At 38.2% G+C, this 16644-nt stretch overlaps 1 protein-coding gene across 1 annotated transcript in view; it reads right to left on the bottom strand.

The window, feature by feature from the left end:
• LOC127934471 (ventricular zone-expressed PH domain-containing protein-like) overlaps positions 1 to 16644 on the bottom strand; it is a 98374-nt gene that overhangs the window by 14948 nt on the left and 66782 nt on the right. Inside the window, exons 10-11 of the mRNA XM_052531886.1 lie at positions 13895 to 14034; positions 13211 to 13345 (exon numbers count right to left, since the gene is read on the bottom strand). Of these exons, the coding sequence (XP_052387846.1) occupies positions 13211 to 13345; positions 13895 to 14034 (275 nt within the window). The remainder of the gene's footprint in view (positions 1 to 13210; positions 13346 to 13894; positions 14035 to 16644) is intronic.

Here is a 16644-nt window from a genome sequence, read left to right as displayed (position 1 = left end):
TAGATCACTAGTTAATATAACCTCATCTATATGATGTTTGGTATCTATGAGTTTGTATTTTCATTATATTAATGAGATATGTTGATACCTATGAAACACATTAGTATTATAAGAATCTTGAAGATTGTTCTCTTGAACACACAATAGCCGCGTTTCCACTGTCGAGCTTAAACCGGGCGTGCTAGTGCGTGTCAAGTCGCATTTCCACTGTCACTTCCAGGGCTTGATCGGGGCCAACGGCCAGGGTTTTTTGGCCTGATGAAAACCTTGGGCCAAAGTGGGCCAGCTGGGGCTAGAGGAGGGGTTATGAACAAAGGCGGAGTTTCTCCGCGTCTGGAGAGCATCAGGGCTGCGGATCATTTCAGAATGATAACAGCTTTAACACCAGTATTAAAGACTTTTTAAAATAAGTTGAGTTCAAAAATCACTCTTACTCAGTAGTGAGTGTTTGAAATAATGAATCCGATGTGGATTATAATTTTATGTCATAAATCTCATCTCGAGAGTTTAGCTCCACGTTGCCTATCATAAAAATATAATAATGTTTTTTGTTCGGGAGCTTTTATAAAAATAGAGATATTATCATTCATTCTAAATGTGACATATAGGCTACTACCTACAAATAAACAGAAAGACTCGACTGAATAAGCAGGCTATTTTCATAAGCGTTAAAAATAGAAATAGAATATATAAAATAGAAATAAATGTATTTCTGTGTGATTAATTTTGAGTCCTGATAAATTAATTATTTATGATCAATGTATAACGTATTCTATAGTAAAACATCAATGCTATTGAATTTGAATATTTACCAAAGCATGGACACAAACGTGTGTGATCGCGCATGTTCCAGTGACTTATTTCTTATTAGTTTTCTGATAACTTCTCTTTGTTGGTGAAATGATGGGATTGTGTGACGTTGTTCATGAGACGCATGTAAAGGGCGTGTTTTAGTGACGCGCAGCAGAGCTTCAGGCTCGACTGTGGAAACCCTGCGCTATTCTGGCCTCGGTGCTACTGGCCCGAGGCTATTAGCCCCGCCTGGCCCGCTTTAAGCCCTGGCTCGCACTGGCCCGATGGTGGAAATGCGGCTAATGTAATTTCATATGCAAAACACCATGCTACAGACAAAGAGTCATAAAATTTCCATCTAAAAGTTACCATTCCTCATTGGCTCACTCAAATCCCAGAGGAGTGAACTCGACAGAAGATAAAGGCCTCACATCAGTGACCCGGCTAAGTTTGCGGTTTGTATAGATCCTAAGATGATGAAGAGGATGAGCTAGAGCTCTCTTGGACCCCTAAGTACGTGACTCTTTTCATAGCTTAATTTTCTCTTTTTTTTTCTCTAATTGCTTCATTCATCCACTTTGCTCTCCTTTTGTATGTACGCATGAGTGTATGAATGTTTTTTTGTTTGTTAGACTAGTTTGTGTTAGTGTTTAGTTAATAAAACTCTTGTGCATAAGTTTCAGATTCTGCCGTGCACATTAATTGTCCCTTTACGATTTGATCCTTGCTACATGCTCTAATGCAGCGGTCCCCAACCTTTTTAGCGCCAAGGACCGGTTTAATGTCAGACAATATTTTCACGGACCGGGCTTAAAGGTATTATAAATAAAAAATGATACGACTGGCATAAAAACTGTGTTATATTGTAAATATAATAATAAACATGTATACACTGTGTATTCGTAGGCAACTTTATTAGCAGCGTCCTTGTAACATCCCGTCCATGACATAACATGAATAACATTTTCTCTGCCCCCTAACCCAACGCTCACTGACTCTGGTCACTATGGTGACGTTTAAACATGCCTTAAAAATAATGCTGGATTCCAGGCAGGTTTTCGAGCCCATAAGTCATGATTTCAAACCACGACTAACGACTTTGTACCATTCCGGGCAAGTCACACCAAACTTCCTGAGTGCAAGGAATTGTAGCTTGATTATTAATTTAACTGCAACGTTACACTGTCCTAAAATCTATTTTACAATGTGCTCAGCTTGCATAAACACTGCATCCGTAGGCAATATTATTTAGTGTACTTTCACGTGTTGCCTGGAACACGGCATAAGATACTGCAAAAATCCTGGTCCTTGAACTTCTGGTCCAATCAGCTCAGGGCTGTGCCACAGTGTTTTGTGTTGAAAATGTAAAATATATAATGAGCGAGTACATCATGAATCCATTTTCCAAACCATGTTTTTGTCTTATCCTGAATCACTATGGTACACCTATATTAAGTGTTTATATTCAGACTATTTTAGTCTAGTTGGGGTCGGCAATGCTGCAGAGTAGCACAGTACCTGAGTGACTCGCCATAGATGTAAACAGAGAGAAGTAACTCCGGCTACAATGTTCTTCTGCCAGACACGAGTGCCAAAAGTTACCGACTGCAGCTTTAATGTAAGTTATTTATTCTTTCTTGTGCGGCCAGGTACCAAAAGATGCATGGACCGGTCTGCGCCCCGTGGTTGGGGACTGTTGCTCTAATGCATTATTGGGCTACTGTAAGAAAGTTGTTTTCTGTAGCCATGAAAATATCCTTTTTAAGGTTTATATGAAATTACACTAAATGTTCGCTGGACTAGCTGACTGCAATTTAATTCTGCTACTACTGGCAGCTCATATAAATAATTGTAATAAATCATAATTACTTGTAATTCTTTATATACATTTCCCTTTTGAGGTTAATTTACTAAAGTCGTCAAGCCAAAGAATCTTTTGATCTGGAGTTATCCTAACATCTGTCTCAAGGCCGTCAATGGACTGAAACATCATAATGGGATTTACTTGCGTATTATATAGTCAACAGCACAGCTAGACACCAATGAGAGTCAACATCTAAATGTGCTTACTGTGACTAGAATTTCCATTGAATGTGAGGGTGTGTGGCCTTTAGCAAGAGCAATCTGCCAAAATGAAGACATACAATGATATTTGAAAATGACGTTTTTACAGATATCAAAATAAGTGAAGTGACCATTATACTGAGCTAAGGTATTCTGAAAACAGACCATAACAAACATCACACAGACGAGTTGGGAGAGTTTTTTTTTTCTCAAAGTTCTTTCCAAAAAATTATTATCATTGGCTTGTGCATTGCCTCCACCCTTAATAGGAGGGTTCACCCAAAAATGAAAATTCTGACATCAATTCCCCTCATGTCATTCCAAACCCATATGATATTCATTCATCTCTGAAACACAGATGAAGATATTTGTAATGAAACCAAAAAAAAAAAAAACTTGCATTAAGCAAATTGTCAGGTGGCAGTGGTTGTAGGAAAGGCGCACGACGGAGTGGAACAAAATGATTCCTTTAAAAAGCTTCAACACATACACCATTTTAAATAACATTAATTAAGGACAAGAACAGGCACAAACTCAAATAGGGCACATAAAAAGGGGTGATTAGGATAACTAAAAACCATGAATAGGTGATCTAAATGAACGGAAATTAGAACAGGATATGAACCAAATGAGGACATACGGGAACAAACAGAAACCAACACATGACTTATATCAACCCCCTCCAGGAAGGCCCGTCCCTTCCCATGCCGTAACAGGAACATCAGGGAGGGAAGGCAGGTGGCCCTGTAGGCTGGTGCAGGACATGAACAGGGCGGAGACAATTAGATCCTTCAGGGCAGATCAGGGAGCTCTGGGAGCCATGGTGGTATCTGCCCCACCATTTTTCTTGGAGAACTATAAAATCTGGTGGGCACACTGGAGGAGCTGACAAAGGAGTCTCTGGAGTGAGGATAGATGCAGAGAAACCAGAGGGTAATGCCATATTCATGAACTCTGAGTTGCAAGCTGGAGCCGACACTGTAGCGAGCTCTTGGGCTTGGAGCCGATACTGGAGCGAGCTCTCGGGCTCGAGCCGACACTGGAGGGCGCTCTGGAAGGCGCTTATGAGGAGCCGACAGTGGAGTGAGTTTTGGGTCTGGAGCCAACAGTGGAGCGAGCACTAGTGCTAAAGCAGACCGCCTTCTCCTCCTTAGCTTCCTAATCTGGCTTAGGGTTAAGGGCGTGGTCAGCGGCAGGAGTGATAAACATTCTAGGGGCTTGCCACAATAATGTCCAGCGGGCTTGCCAAATAAAAGCTTGGCAGGCTTGACTCCTGATTGGCCAGCTGTCTTTGAAGTGGCCAGCGCTCTACGGATCAGTACCAGCCGCCTTCTCCAATACCGTTAGTCCCCAGCCATCACACTCTTCTGCAATTTGGTCTTGGATTCTGTCAGGCGGTAGTGGTTGTAGGATAGGTGCATGATAGAGTGGAAGGAAAATTATTCCTTTAATAAGCTTCAACACACATATTCCATTTGAAATAACATTAATCAAAGAGAGGGGAGAACAGAACAGGCTCAAACTCAAATAGGGCAGATATCGAGGGGCAGACAGGTGATGAGGATAACTAAAAAAAAACAGGATCAGGTGATCTAAATGAACAAAGATGAGAACTAATGATGAGAACTGGAAATAAACCAAATGAGGACAGACGGGAACAAACAGAAACCAACACGTGACATGGTTGAGCTGCCGTTGACCATATTTAATGTACGTTGATCATTGTTTATATAAGCTATAATTAAATTTGTTTATCAAATAAAGTGACCATGTCTTTCTAGAAGACTTTATATAGATTACTTTTACTATGACTTTATAAAATTTTGGTTGAATGGACTTTAAGAGGAGGGATAGAAACATATCAGGTTTCATTAAAAATATCTTCAAATATCGTCATCATTCCAAAGATGAAAGAATGTCTAATGGGGTTCATACAATATGAGGTTGAGAAATTGGGGTAAATAAAACTTCTTGTATCACACAAAGCTACGCATAAAATCCTTCTGTGGAAAACAAAAGATAAAAAAAAAACAAAAAAAACAAATCCCTACAAAGAAAGTCAATGATAAACAAAACCACAATTCATAAAAAATATATATATATATATATATATTGTGTTCTGCAGATGAGTCATGCAATGATGAGTAACTGATCTCATGTGAGATATCCCTTTAAGATTATAAAGCTTGAGTCATTCAAAGCATTTTTTTCAATTATTTATTTAATTATTCAGAGCTTGGGGGAACTATTCCATTAAGAAGATCTGATTTTTTCACTCAGTTCACTTCAAGCAAATAAAACCAGGTCATCAGTCATTCCAGTTTTCTCAGACCTGAGGTTCAGAGAGATGAATGAAAAGAGTTTTCACCATCTCCTTCAGGATGACAGCACATTGCTTAGATCAGCTGTTCTCAATTCCAGTCCTCGCGAACCCCTGCACTGCACATGTTGTATGTTTCCCTTATGGATTCAGACGTTTGTTCTATTCGAACGTAAGTGCCCTGCAAAGTGGGAACATCACAGGGTATTCCGCCATAATTCCAGTTTTGAAGCGAACGTACAGTATATGTTTCATTCAAAGTGCACTGAAGTGTGTGACGTGTATTTATTTACAGAGGTATATGATGTCACACTTGTCGGTGTGTGAAGTTGCGCAGCGCAAATCCATGAATGAATGTTCCAAAGTGAAGTAAACTTATTTGCAGGGGGTTGTGAGGACTGGAATTGAAAACCGCTGACTTAGATTAAGGTGGGGGACACAGTAAAGCCAACTTCCCCAGACAATACACCAACAACAAATTTTTTAAAGAAGAAATTGCTTCAAGAAACCTGTTTCAAATCATATTAGAGTGGTCAAGAAGAAAACTAAAGCCAAGACAACTTCATGAACTACATGATACAAGTTGTTGGGGACCAAAGAGTAATCTAACACAAGGGGTGGACAAGTTTAATTTTCACTTTTCCTGTGAATGAATATCACAATCGTTTTATTTATCTAAGTTTAGAGCAAAAGGAGATGAAACACCATCCATCACACATCTTATGTTTAAATTCCTGTTCATGCTTGTCTGTAGATAGATGCAGGTCATTATCGAACCCCTGTGGACAGCCTCTCTGGCTAAGAACAGTCGAGTCATCTTACTGGTGCTTTGCCATCACTTATTTCACGCCAACTAAATCAGTGTAAGAATCGAGCAAGAAATTGAATGTGCACTTGATTATTTGTGACAGGGAAACCTTTTGAAATAGTACAAATGGTATCTGATGTAATTTTTACAGATGAGTCAAGTACATAGAGCTAAATAAGGACCATGTGTGTGTATGTGTACATGTTCTCACATATGGAGATCAGTAGTGGGTATTTGTGCTGGGGGTTATGTTCCTTATTAAAAGCCGGGCTCAAAAATCTGAGCTGAAGAGGATTTGCCCAAATCAAGGTAGTGGTCTTGACCTGGTGGTTAACCTAAAATTAGGTTGCAGGTGTCAGGGTTTTTGTCACTTCAGTTGTTCTTATTCTTAGTTTAGTGACTAAAAGCTCATATAGCATCTTGTCTTTGGTCACGTTCACACGGAAGCAGAATACGGTTGCCAGTCTTGTATTTGAGTCCTTAAAGGGGTCATATGATGCTATTTAAAAATGTCCTTTCTCTTTGGAGTGTTTCAAGCTCTTGATGCATAAAGAAGATCTGTAAAGTTGCAAAGACTAAAGTCTCAAATACAAAGAGATATTCTTTATAAAAGGCAAGAGTTAACCACGCCTACCTAAACTGGCTCATTCTAACATGCCCTGACATGTCTACGTCACGGTGTGGGAAGATAACATTGTCCAAATGTTCACGCAAAGAAGGCATAACTTTTATTCTCGCTGTTACCCCTGGTGCCATGTGGAGATGCTGTGTTTTTCATTGCGAAAGCGGAACTGCTTTGTTTGGCCTTCCAAAAGAGGACACAACTATAAATCAGTGTTTAAGTTGTATCTACGACACTGTTTCAGAAGAGTTCAAACTAAATATTCAGATGTGTGCAACACATTTTACGGAAGACGAGGACTGTTTCCTGGAAGAGTTGCCTACAAATGCCGGTGTCTGTTTCTATAAACTGGAGCAATTCCAACTTTGCAAGTACAGTCTAGCGCTTCTGACTCACAGTCTGTAAGTACATTTACATATTTAAAGAATTTGCAACTGATGATTCCAACGTGAGTTTTGAGCACTTTAGAGTAGTGCTTGTTGTTTCTACGATCACAGATGCAGACATGAGTTTTATGTTTATGCAGCGCGATACGCATTGCAAAGCGTATGTCATATATGTTATATTATTTACAGGCGTGACAACCGCATTCTGTAACCAAACTCACACCCATAAATTTTCAGGACATACTGCATTCTCTGAAAACCCGATCTCTGTTAACGGAACAGGACTGGACAATTACTTGTCTGTCATGTCATAAAGTGTGAGAGAGACGCTCTGCTGCACAAACACGTGTGTACCGTGTGTTGCGTGTTTTCAGTAACTTAGAGTGATTCTGGAGGTCCCGAGTCTGGTGCTTCTGGACGGTCTCAAGTCTGCTGTCCCTGTGGCAAGTTTTATAAAATACTTAGTCTAGTCTTACAAGTAAGTCATCTATTTTTGTTTTTAGACTGGCCATAAATCAAAGTCTGTTACATAAAAATGTAGACTGGTCTAATTTGAATGGAAAAAAGACAACCCATTAGCCCTTGGTAACTGCTTGTTGTTCAGACAAGTTCTTAAGTCATAGAGCCCTATCATACACCTGGCACAATGCGACGCCAGGCGCGGCACAAGTGTTATTTCCAAGTTTCTGCCCGACGCAGTTGGGGAAAAACAATACAATTAAATTGAAATTGAAAACAATGTCAAGCTGCCTCCTTGTCATTTCTGAATCATAACAAAAAACAGAACAATGTCTAAAAGCTGCTATGTGACAAGATGTAAAGTAAACCCTAAAAGTGGAAAAGTGTAAAGCTAAAAAACCCAGAAGTGCGTTGTTTTTATAAGCTGTCGACAACCCCAGACCCCCCCCCCCCAAATAAAAATAAAAAAATAAAATAAAATAAAAAAATAAATAAAATAAAAAATGTTTAGGACACAAGGACGTCGAGGTATTTCATGTTGGGCCATTCAGTTGGATCATTTCTAGAGCAAAAGGAAGGTTAGGAAGAGGGCACTGCCACAGACCAATACAATTTTGTTTCTTAATATACGTAACTCTTCCTCTATGATTTACACAGGGTGGTGAAATAATCCTTTGACATGGTTCAAAATAATGAATGGTCTTATCGCCGATAACGTTTCCCTCCAGTGGGTGCAGTTCTCATAGTCATATGAAAGGTTGCGCTCTACTTTTGTGTCCCAAATGCTCGTTTTTTGGGTTGACAGTTTATAAAAACGTAGTTCTGGGATTTTTATCTTTTTTATATTTTTAGCTGTATATAAACTATATATAAAATGCATTGTTGGTCACTGCCACATAATGTGCAGGTGTGAATTAGCAGAAGGCAATAAATTGTAACCCTAACCCTAACGCCCTTTCGCATCACTGTTGTGTTGTCATGTCCTGTCCTGTTGCAGATCCAGTGTTTTTTTGTTCTTATTTTATACTTTATTAATAAATACCCTTTTACACCTTGCACTTCAATCATTAAAACACTCCTTGAGTCCAAACCCAACCGTTACAGCAGGTCTGTTCGGGTAAGGGTTAGGATTATGGTTATAAGTTCAATAATAAATTTTGAGGACTGTGTTACCTTCGAACAATAAACACGTCTGGTTAAACACTTGTCTAAGGCAAAATCTCAGCCTTGGCTGTTTGTCACAGTTGGATAAATGCTTATAACAGAGACGTTTACAGCAGGAACAGACATCTGTATCAATATAAATATATATTAGATTGTGGACAGGCCATGTGCTGGTGACGTATTTGCACATGTAGTCTTTCAAAGATTCTCTCAAGATCCCACAATCAGTAGAACACTTGACAAATTGAGTGTAAATGGTAGTTAAAGCAGATGTGTGTCATTGTTTGGATGGCAAAATACTTTTGCCTATATCTCAGTTTGATGTGCAGTGACAACTTTAAGTAGCCATTTCTTAGGTTGATTTCCCACAAGAGTGTAAACACTGTCTGTGCAATGTAATAAAAAAATCTCTATATATGAGCAGCTTAGTATGTTGCTTACATAAATGACATCGTATAGCAACATCTTTCAGATGGCCAGCTGGAAAGTGTGTGGTTCACTTATAACATACTTTGTGAACTCAAAGCATTCTTCACAAATTAAAGTATTTTTAATTAAACTTAAGAGATTTATGTCCGTACACTGAAAGGCCATTACAACAAAACATTGACACTGCAAAAAGTGTGAATGCAGAAACCTACTTGCTTCACATGCAAGAATCAGTGAGGTTTGCTCTAGTGTCTCAGTGGTTGGGCTCCCATTGAAAATATTTGATGTGCTCCAAGTTTATGTGCATTGATAAATGTGCATTTTATGTGTTTATTTGCATTTTTCTGTCTTAAAAACTCTTAGAGTTTAGCATGGTAATATACATGACAATGTCAATGTGTTTGGTCTTGACGGAATACATCTGCGAAGATGCTGCTGCTGCAGCAGAGCAAATACCGAGATTTACATCCACAGACATGTTGCTGTAAGCATGTAAGAAATACTGCTGCTGCACATATAACATATTTGAAATAACCTCCATATATAACATACATGAAATTACCCCATAGCAGATCTATACAGGTGGAGCTGGGGAAGTGGAGGGTTTCTGAAGTTACCTTGAAGCTAAAGAATTTGAGGGTTTAGCAAGCTCATTTGCTGCTGATATGAAAAGACACCAATCGGCTAGTAGCCATATAGTTTCATTACAGAACTTTGTATATATGAGAATACAATCCTAAACCATTTAAAGTGACAGTATGTCTTCAAATAGCTTAATTAAACTGCTCAATTAGTATGTATTTCTTTTACAATGTTTTATGAACTTTTTAGCATCAGAGTTGTGGTGGAATGGACTTTCAATGAAGGAACTGAAATCATTGTTGAGTCATTCGTAAAACAAGAATGGATCATTAAAATTGGTTTAATGACATGCCTTTAACTAATACAGAAATTGAACTGTTAAGAAGTCACAAAATTAATCACGAACACTTTCACAAACTCAATCTGTAAACTGACTCAAGATGACTTGAGTGCCACACTGGAAACAATGAGTCAGTCCAGTGAATCACAGATAAATATAACGCTTGGAGTGTGGTTGGATAATTAACAGAGAGGTCCCCGACAGCGTTTAACAGGCCCCGAGGTTCATTTTCACTATTTTCACTATTCTAATTCAAAATGTTGGGCAATCTGGGCCGGCAAACTGCCAGTATTGAGAAACAGAGCTGAACAATGAGATTACGCTAAAAGACACACGTCAACACCAACCTTGACTCTCAAAACCCCAGCGTACATGTGCACCGAAAACTCTAAGCCCCAGATGTGCAAAAGCGTCAGGGGAGGACAACCAAAACCATGGGGCCTACTACATACTAGCAAACATGTCATCATTATCCTGTGGAGACTGGAAAAGTAATAGAGGTCCTTCTGTTTGTAATGGACACTGTTGCAACACTCTTCCCAGTGTCCTTTTATAAAGCCTCGGTCTGCCTAACACACAACACATGCACATATACACGCACAGGGATGGTAAAGTCAGTAAAACACAGTGATGTGAGGCAAAGGCGCTTTTCTATATTAATAGGTGCAAAGCTGGCGAGTTTATCTCTCTCTCTTTCTCTCAACCCTGCGTGGCATATGACCCGGTGCCTTCTAGCATTTAATATAATTTCCACTGTCCACTCTGATCCACTAAAACAGGTTTAAACATGATTTTTTGCCACCAGTCCTCCCACCTTCTATTAAGCTTACGTTACACTAGCTGACTTGAATTCTTGACCTTAAAGAATGGAAACAAGCTGATAAAACAAATGATTCTGTTGTGTACTTGGGGATCTTTCCTCATTATGAACAGTACAGTTAGCACTCAAACTCAAACATGATCATATTACTTCCTGGTTCTTGGCTCATTTCGAGTTGGACATGAACGGACACTGGACTGAGTGAGAAGTCCAGGCATTTTTACAGAATTTACAAATGATTCATTTATTAAAATAAAGAATGTAAACCTATGGTCTGTCTACAATACATGCCAGAAATTTGTCTTCTTTCCCTGAGCATGCTAAGTTTTTTTTTTTTTTTTAAAGCTCGGAAAGCTTCAAGGACTTTAATGTATATATTGTATATGAATGGGATGGGTTTTCTTTTTATTATCTTGTACAATTTTGTAAAAATGATGAAATCAATTCAAATTCCAACCTTGTTCGATCACTGTGGAATACAATGCAAAGTACAATGCTACAGTAAAAACCTGCTAATTTGATTAACTGTAAGATCCCTTACTGTATACACAGATGATCAAAGTGAAAAAGAACAAGCCATCTTATAATGAACAATGAAAAGATGTAAATTGACATTCCCAGATTCCCTATGTGACACTTCACATTTGATGGTTTTTGACAATTACGTTTCTTATTTTTTTCAGTACTTTGTAATATTAACACTGTATGAGTTATATTTGTGCTAAATCAATAAAGCTAAAAAATGTGCTATAATATATTTGTATCACTATATTTGTAAATCAACTGCTCTTTTTTTTACTGTTAATTTGATTTTTTATTATATATAATGTACAGTAGTAGTCTGTCATACATATTGAGATGCAGCAAAACTGACTGTTACATTATAGCCAGTTTGTGATTTTCTTTAAATCTTCTGTAATTTTTAACTTGCATAAAGCAGGGGCTAGTTTCACATTTTACTCTAGTGAATATTTGTCAGGGTAGATTATTTTTTCCCCTAAAGTCAAAATCTGTATAGACTCAAACCTTAAAATCTTAACCAAAAAATAAACAAATAAATAAACACAATTCCACCATTACTAGGCAAGAAAAAATTCACCTTTTGCAATGCCCCAATACACATTTGTCTCACTACATGGGGTCACATATGTCTACAGTATGTCCATCCAGTTTTTTATATGAACTTTTCAATGCTGGCAAAAGCTCTCTTTAAACGTAGACCAGAGAGCAAATCAAAGGAAATGTCAGGGGTTAGGACATCATTTGGGGGATGTTTACGAGTGCATTCAAGATGGGTTTGCTAGTGTCCCGTCTCGTATTCTTTGCATGTGCACATGTGCACAACATAAACAGATTCCATATGTGTTATGTACGCGCAAAGTTCTTCACTGGACGATAAATGACCTCAGATTTTGAAATGGCAGGAACAAAAGGAAGACAGCATAAAGACACAAAAGACACCAGCTGTACTATGTAATTATTTAAGAGTTGACATTTACAATGTTTGATAAGATCATCCAAGCACTTGGATTCACATGGCACCATAAAGAGGAAATGACCTAACGTAAACATCCCCGTCTCAGCAGCTATCATGACCTCTGACCCATCACGGTTTCCATGACATGGCTGTTTTCCACCATGGCCGTGGCTGTAACTGAGGGCATATGTTGGGCTTTGCGATGTTAAATATCGACACTGTTAAAAATACAGTTTCCAAAATAGTTTTTTTGCAGTAATGCCATAGAAGAACTATTTTTTTGACTTCTTCGAAAAACCTTTCAGAAAACAGTTAAAAGGACAGATTTTTTCTTAGTGTGAAGAAAATTTTATTAAATGTACCTTTTGTGCAGTGCAAAGGTTCCATGCATGTTAAAGGTTATTTATGGAACCCTAAATGCCAATAAAAACCTTTATTTTTAAGTGTGTACTTTATTTTAGGTCTTTCTTTATTGATCTCCACAGAACACTTTGACTTGTTCAACAAGGTTGCTGTTAACCCATGCATAAATAGTTTCCACTGTGATAACCCACCTTCTCCTCAAAGGCATAAATGTAATCCTTGATCAGGATCAGACATACGTTTCCTATCCTGCTGGGCCACTTCTTCCTCATAACGCCCCACAGCGAGGAAAGGGGAGGATGACTTATTTATCCTATTTATTTCATCTATCTTAGAGCTGGGAATAATCAGTAGAAAGCTATATTAATCATGTATTACACTGTCTATATACACTACTACTAAAAGTTTGATTAAATAAGTTTTTATGTATTTAAAACAAGTCCAGTGTCATATCTCAAGTGAATAGAAGTGCTGGGTAAGTGGATGTGTGTTGGTTCAAAAAGTATGTGTTTGTGTGAGGGGCACAAAGATGGAGAGATAATAAAAGAGGAAGAGCACAAAAGAAACGGTTGAGGACTTCCTACCTTCTTGTGAGGAACAGTTGCCTGGGTCATGGCCAGTTCAAAGCTGTGAGCTCCCGTCAGCTGTGTTTTCTCCCAAAGTTTCCTCAGCTGCTTAACACACTCATCCTGACAGCACAACGCCTCGCTCACTTTACTCTGCACAAAGACATGATACACTGCTAGCTTGCCAAGATACATGCTACTCATAATACGTAGTGTTTGCTAAGGCAAGCATCACACTGACTGCTGCTCATGGTAAGATAATAAGATTAACCACAAAACCAAAGTAATAAAAAATAGAACAATGGAACACATTATAATTCAAGCGAGAGAGATTTTAGTATGCATTTACACTCAGAGACTTAATGCACAGATTTATTTTTGATTTTATCCGTTGTTATGCCGTCTATTTCAATCATCAGAATTTCTTATTCATTCACAATTTGAATACAGCTGTCAGTCCCCAAACTCTGCAATGTGAACATAGCAGCATGGAAAATAAAGCCTTTATTGATTTGAAGCTTTGAAACGGTTCCTTTCTCTCATTATTAACCACTAGATTTGAATATATAAACAAAATTCAGACAAATTAAATACCTGTCCTTACTAGTTGGCTGTCACGATATTTTATTACATAAATGAGGACATTTGGCCCTCGCAAGTAGAGCTAAGCAAGTACAAATCAAAAACATTTCCGATTGTTACCTGCAGTGCCAGTAGCATGATTTGGATCCAGAGGTGTGGCTGGTGGCTACACAGAGAGAAACAGGACTTCCCGTAGAGGCAGTAGTGTCCTTTCAGTGGACAGGAGAAGGACAACTTAGCTACACAGCCACGATGTGAGTCTGGAGCACAAACACACATAAACACAGCAGCATGAATAGCTTATAAATTCCTTTGCCAGAAATGGAACCTATTTCCCAAAAACACAAAATATCCTAAAATAAACTTCTAGCAGCTAAACTGCATCATCTTGTAATACAATAGTGCAGTCAGACACAGAGCAGAGAGACTGTAGAGTATTTATCAGGGCATTTCTGTCAGGACCAGTATCGTCAAAATGATAGATACTTAGCATACAGTTTGGTTTGGTTGTATGGTTCTGTTCTGGGCAAAAAACTCCCTGCCCATTCATACAGCCTGTCATTAATGAGCCAGCATTAATAAGCCCCCCCCCACCCCCCACCCCCAGGGTAAACAGAACATATACCATTAATGTACTTAATGATTAGGGCTGGGATAAACGATTATTTTTTAAACGATTAATCTAGCGATTATTTTTTCGATGCATCGATTAATCTAATGATTAATTTTTCGGACCGATTCAATTTCGATTATCTCCCCATTAATTGACTACTAACAATTTATACATGCTGATTTACATATCTGAATGAAAAAAAAACACGAATTCCTTAACATTGCAATATATGTTTATTGCTCTTAAAATTATAATATAAAAGACTGACTAAGAATGCATTACTTTGCACTTGTATCGAGATAGCATTCAATAAAACCTTGAAGCCTTGAAAACACATATCTTACTGAAACAAGCTTACTGAACACATAGGGCCTAGCTTACTGAAAAAAGTTATTCTTTCACATGAAAATAACAACAACTTGATGTCTAGCATTCAATAAAAAGGTCACCCAAAATACTTGTTTAGAGCAACTGAAAGAATACAGTAACCAGTGTAAACTTGAGGGCTTTAGGCTAATACAGAGAGTGCTTTTCCAAAAAAATAAATAAATAAAAATTAACAGTGGGAGCTAGCAGCCTGTCAAGGAGAAAAAAAAAATCTCAGAATGCTCCACGTGAAACTTTGGCGTTCCGCCCTTTTTCTATCGTATCTAATGATTTTGGTTAATATGCACGAGGGAGAGAGAGAGAGAGAGCAAGACAGCGCTCGTGTAGTTTGAAGACTGTGAGTGTGCGAGCGCGCGTGAAACTTTGGTGTTTCGCCCTTTTTCTATCGTGTTTAATGATTTTGATTAATATGCACAAGGGAGAGAGAGAGCAAGAAGCGCTCGTTTTGTTTGAAGACTATGAGTGTGCACGCCCAGCCGGGGCTCTCTCTCGTTCGCGTCCTGTCAGGCACAGCGATTAAATAAGGCTTTAACAGCCGTCAAAAAAACCCTCTGGATTGGTTATATAACGTTGGACAGAATGTTGATCCGGCCATCGCGTATATTCAGCGCACATAAGGTAAACGTTTTGCAAATGTTTTTTAGAGAAATAAAAACAGGTCGACGAATCGATGCGCATATTTTGCATCGACGTATTTTTTGCGTCGACGTCATCGATGACCTCGATGCATTGTCCCACCCCTATTAATGATATTTAAGTGTGACATTATTCAAGATAAAGGAGTCTGATTCAACAAGGAATATCAGAAAGCCAAGTCCTGACTATGGCGAAAGGTGGAGTTGGGGATGGAGAAGGGTAATTTGCTCCCGAGAAAGCAAAAAAGCTGCTGAATAATACTAAAAATAGAGCGTATATAGGAATAAGAAAGACAGTCCAAACAGGCCTGGTGTCAAAACATCCTTAGTAAATTATGATTAATTATTGTGTCTCATTTGCTATCATTATATTGTTCAACATATATACTGGCATTCCCATCGGTATTGTGAAGCCTATATCGGTAAACTGCTACTCATAACTCGTCGTCATAAAGTGTCGTTTTGTTCTGTCTACTAATTATACAAATGACTTAAAATCAACCTCTCTATAAACATCATTAATCATCCATTCACTTTGGCCTTCATTGACACTATATGAGTGAGGGAGAAGAAGAGTGAAGAGTTATGTATTTGGGTTTGTATATGCGACCCTGCCAGTGTAGCATCGGCCTGAATGTCCCTCGACTCTCCATATGTGTTTATGAAACTACACTTGGAGCATAATTTTGCTTTAGTTTTCATTTTTTATTTTAATTTTACTCAATGACATGTGGATTATGCATCAACTGTTTAATGTAATCAGCGTAAAAAGAAAAAAAAAAAGAAAAGAAGAGAGAAACAACAGTTGGGCCTCTTGGAATAACTAAATCCTGATGGGCTGCAGATAAATGAGTGTGTTCTTGTAAAAGAAAATAAGTTCGGGGAAGAGGAAAGATAGAAAAGACCAGCTTCTTTAAGTCAGAGTAGAATGTGGACAAGCAAATGATACTCCTCGAATTGTGTTGATGTTAGTTTCATCTTAAAGACTCAAATCTTTTGACTTTGTTCATTAAAAAGGTTCAGTCAGATTAGTTTATCGACATACCAGTGGCAACCAGTGAATGTATTCTTATGAGCAAGTCATTGAATTACTTACTCAACAGTTTTGTTTCAAGTCTTTTTATTTTTATTTACATGTCTACAGATCAGAGAGACTCTAAAATGAGTGTTTAAACATTATAAACTTTTTCTCCACAATAAAGCAGTGATAATAAAGTCGATGCAATTTGTCCTTT

This window comes from Carassius gibelio, chromosome A18 (genome assembly GCF_023724105.1).
Source record: "Carassius gibelio isolate Cgi1373 ecotype wild population from Czech Republic chromosome A18, carGib1.2-hapl.c, whole genome shotgun sequence".
Classification (NCBI taxonomy): Eukaryota; Metazoa; Chordata; class Actinopteri; order Cypriniformes; family Cyprinidae; genus Carassius; species Carassius gibelio.
Note: the sequence above shows the minus strand (reverse complement) of the source record. Positions and strands in the feature narration are given on the sequence as shown.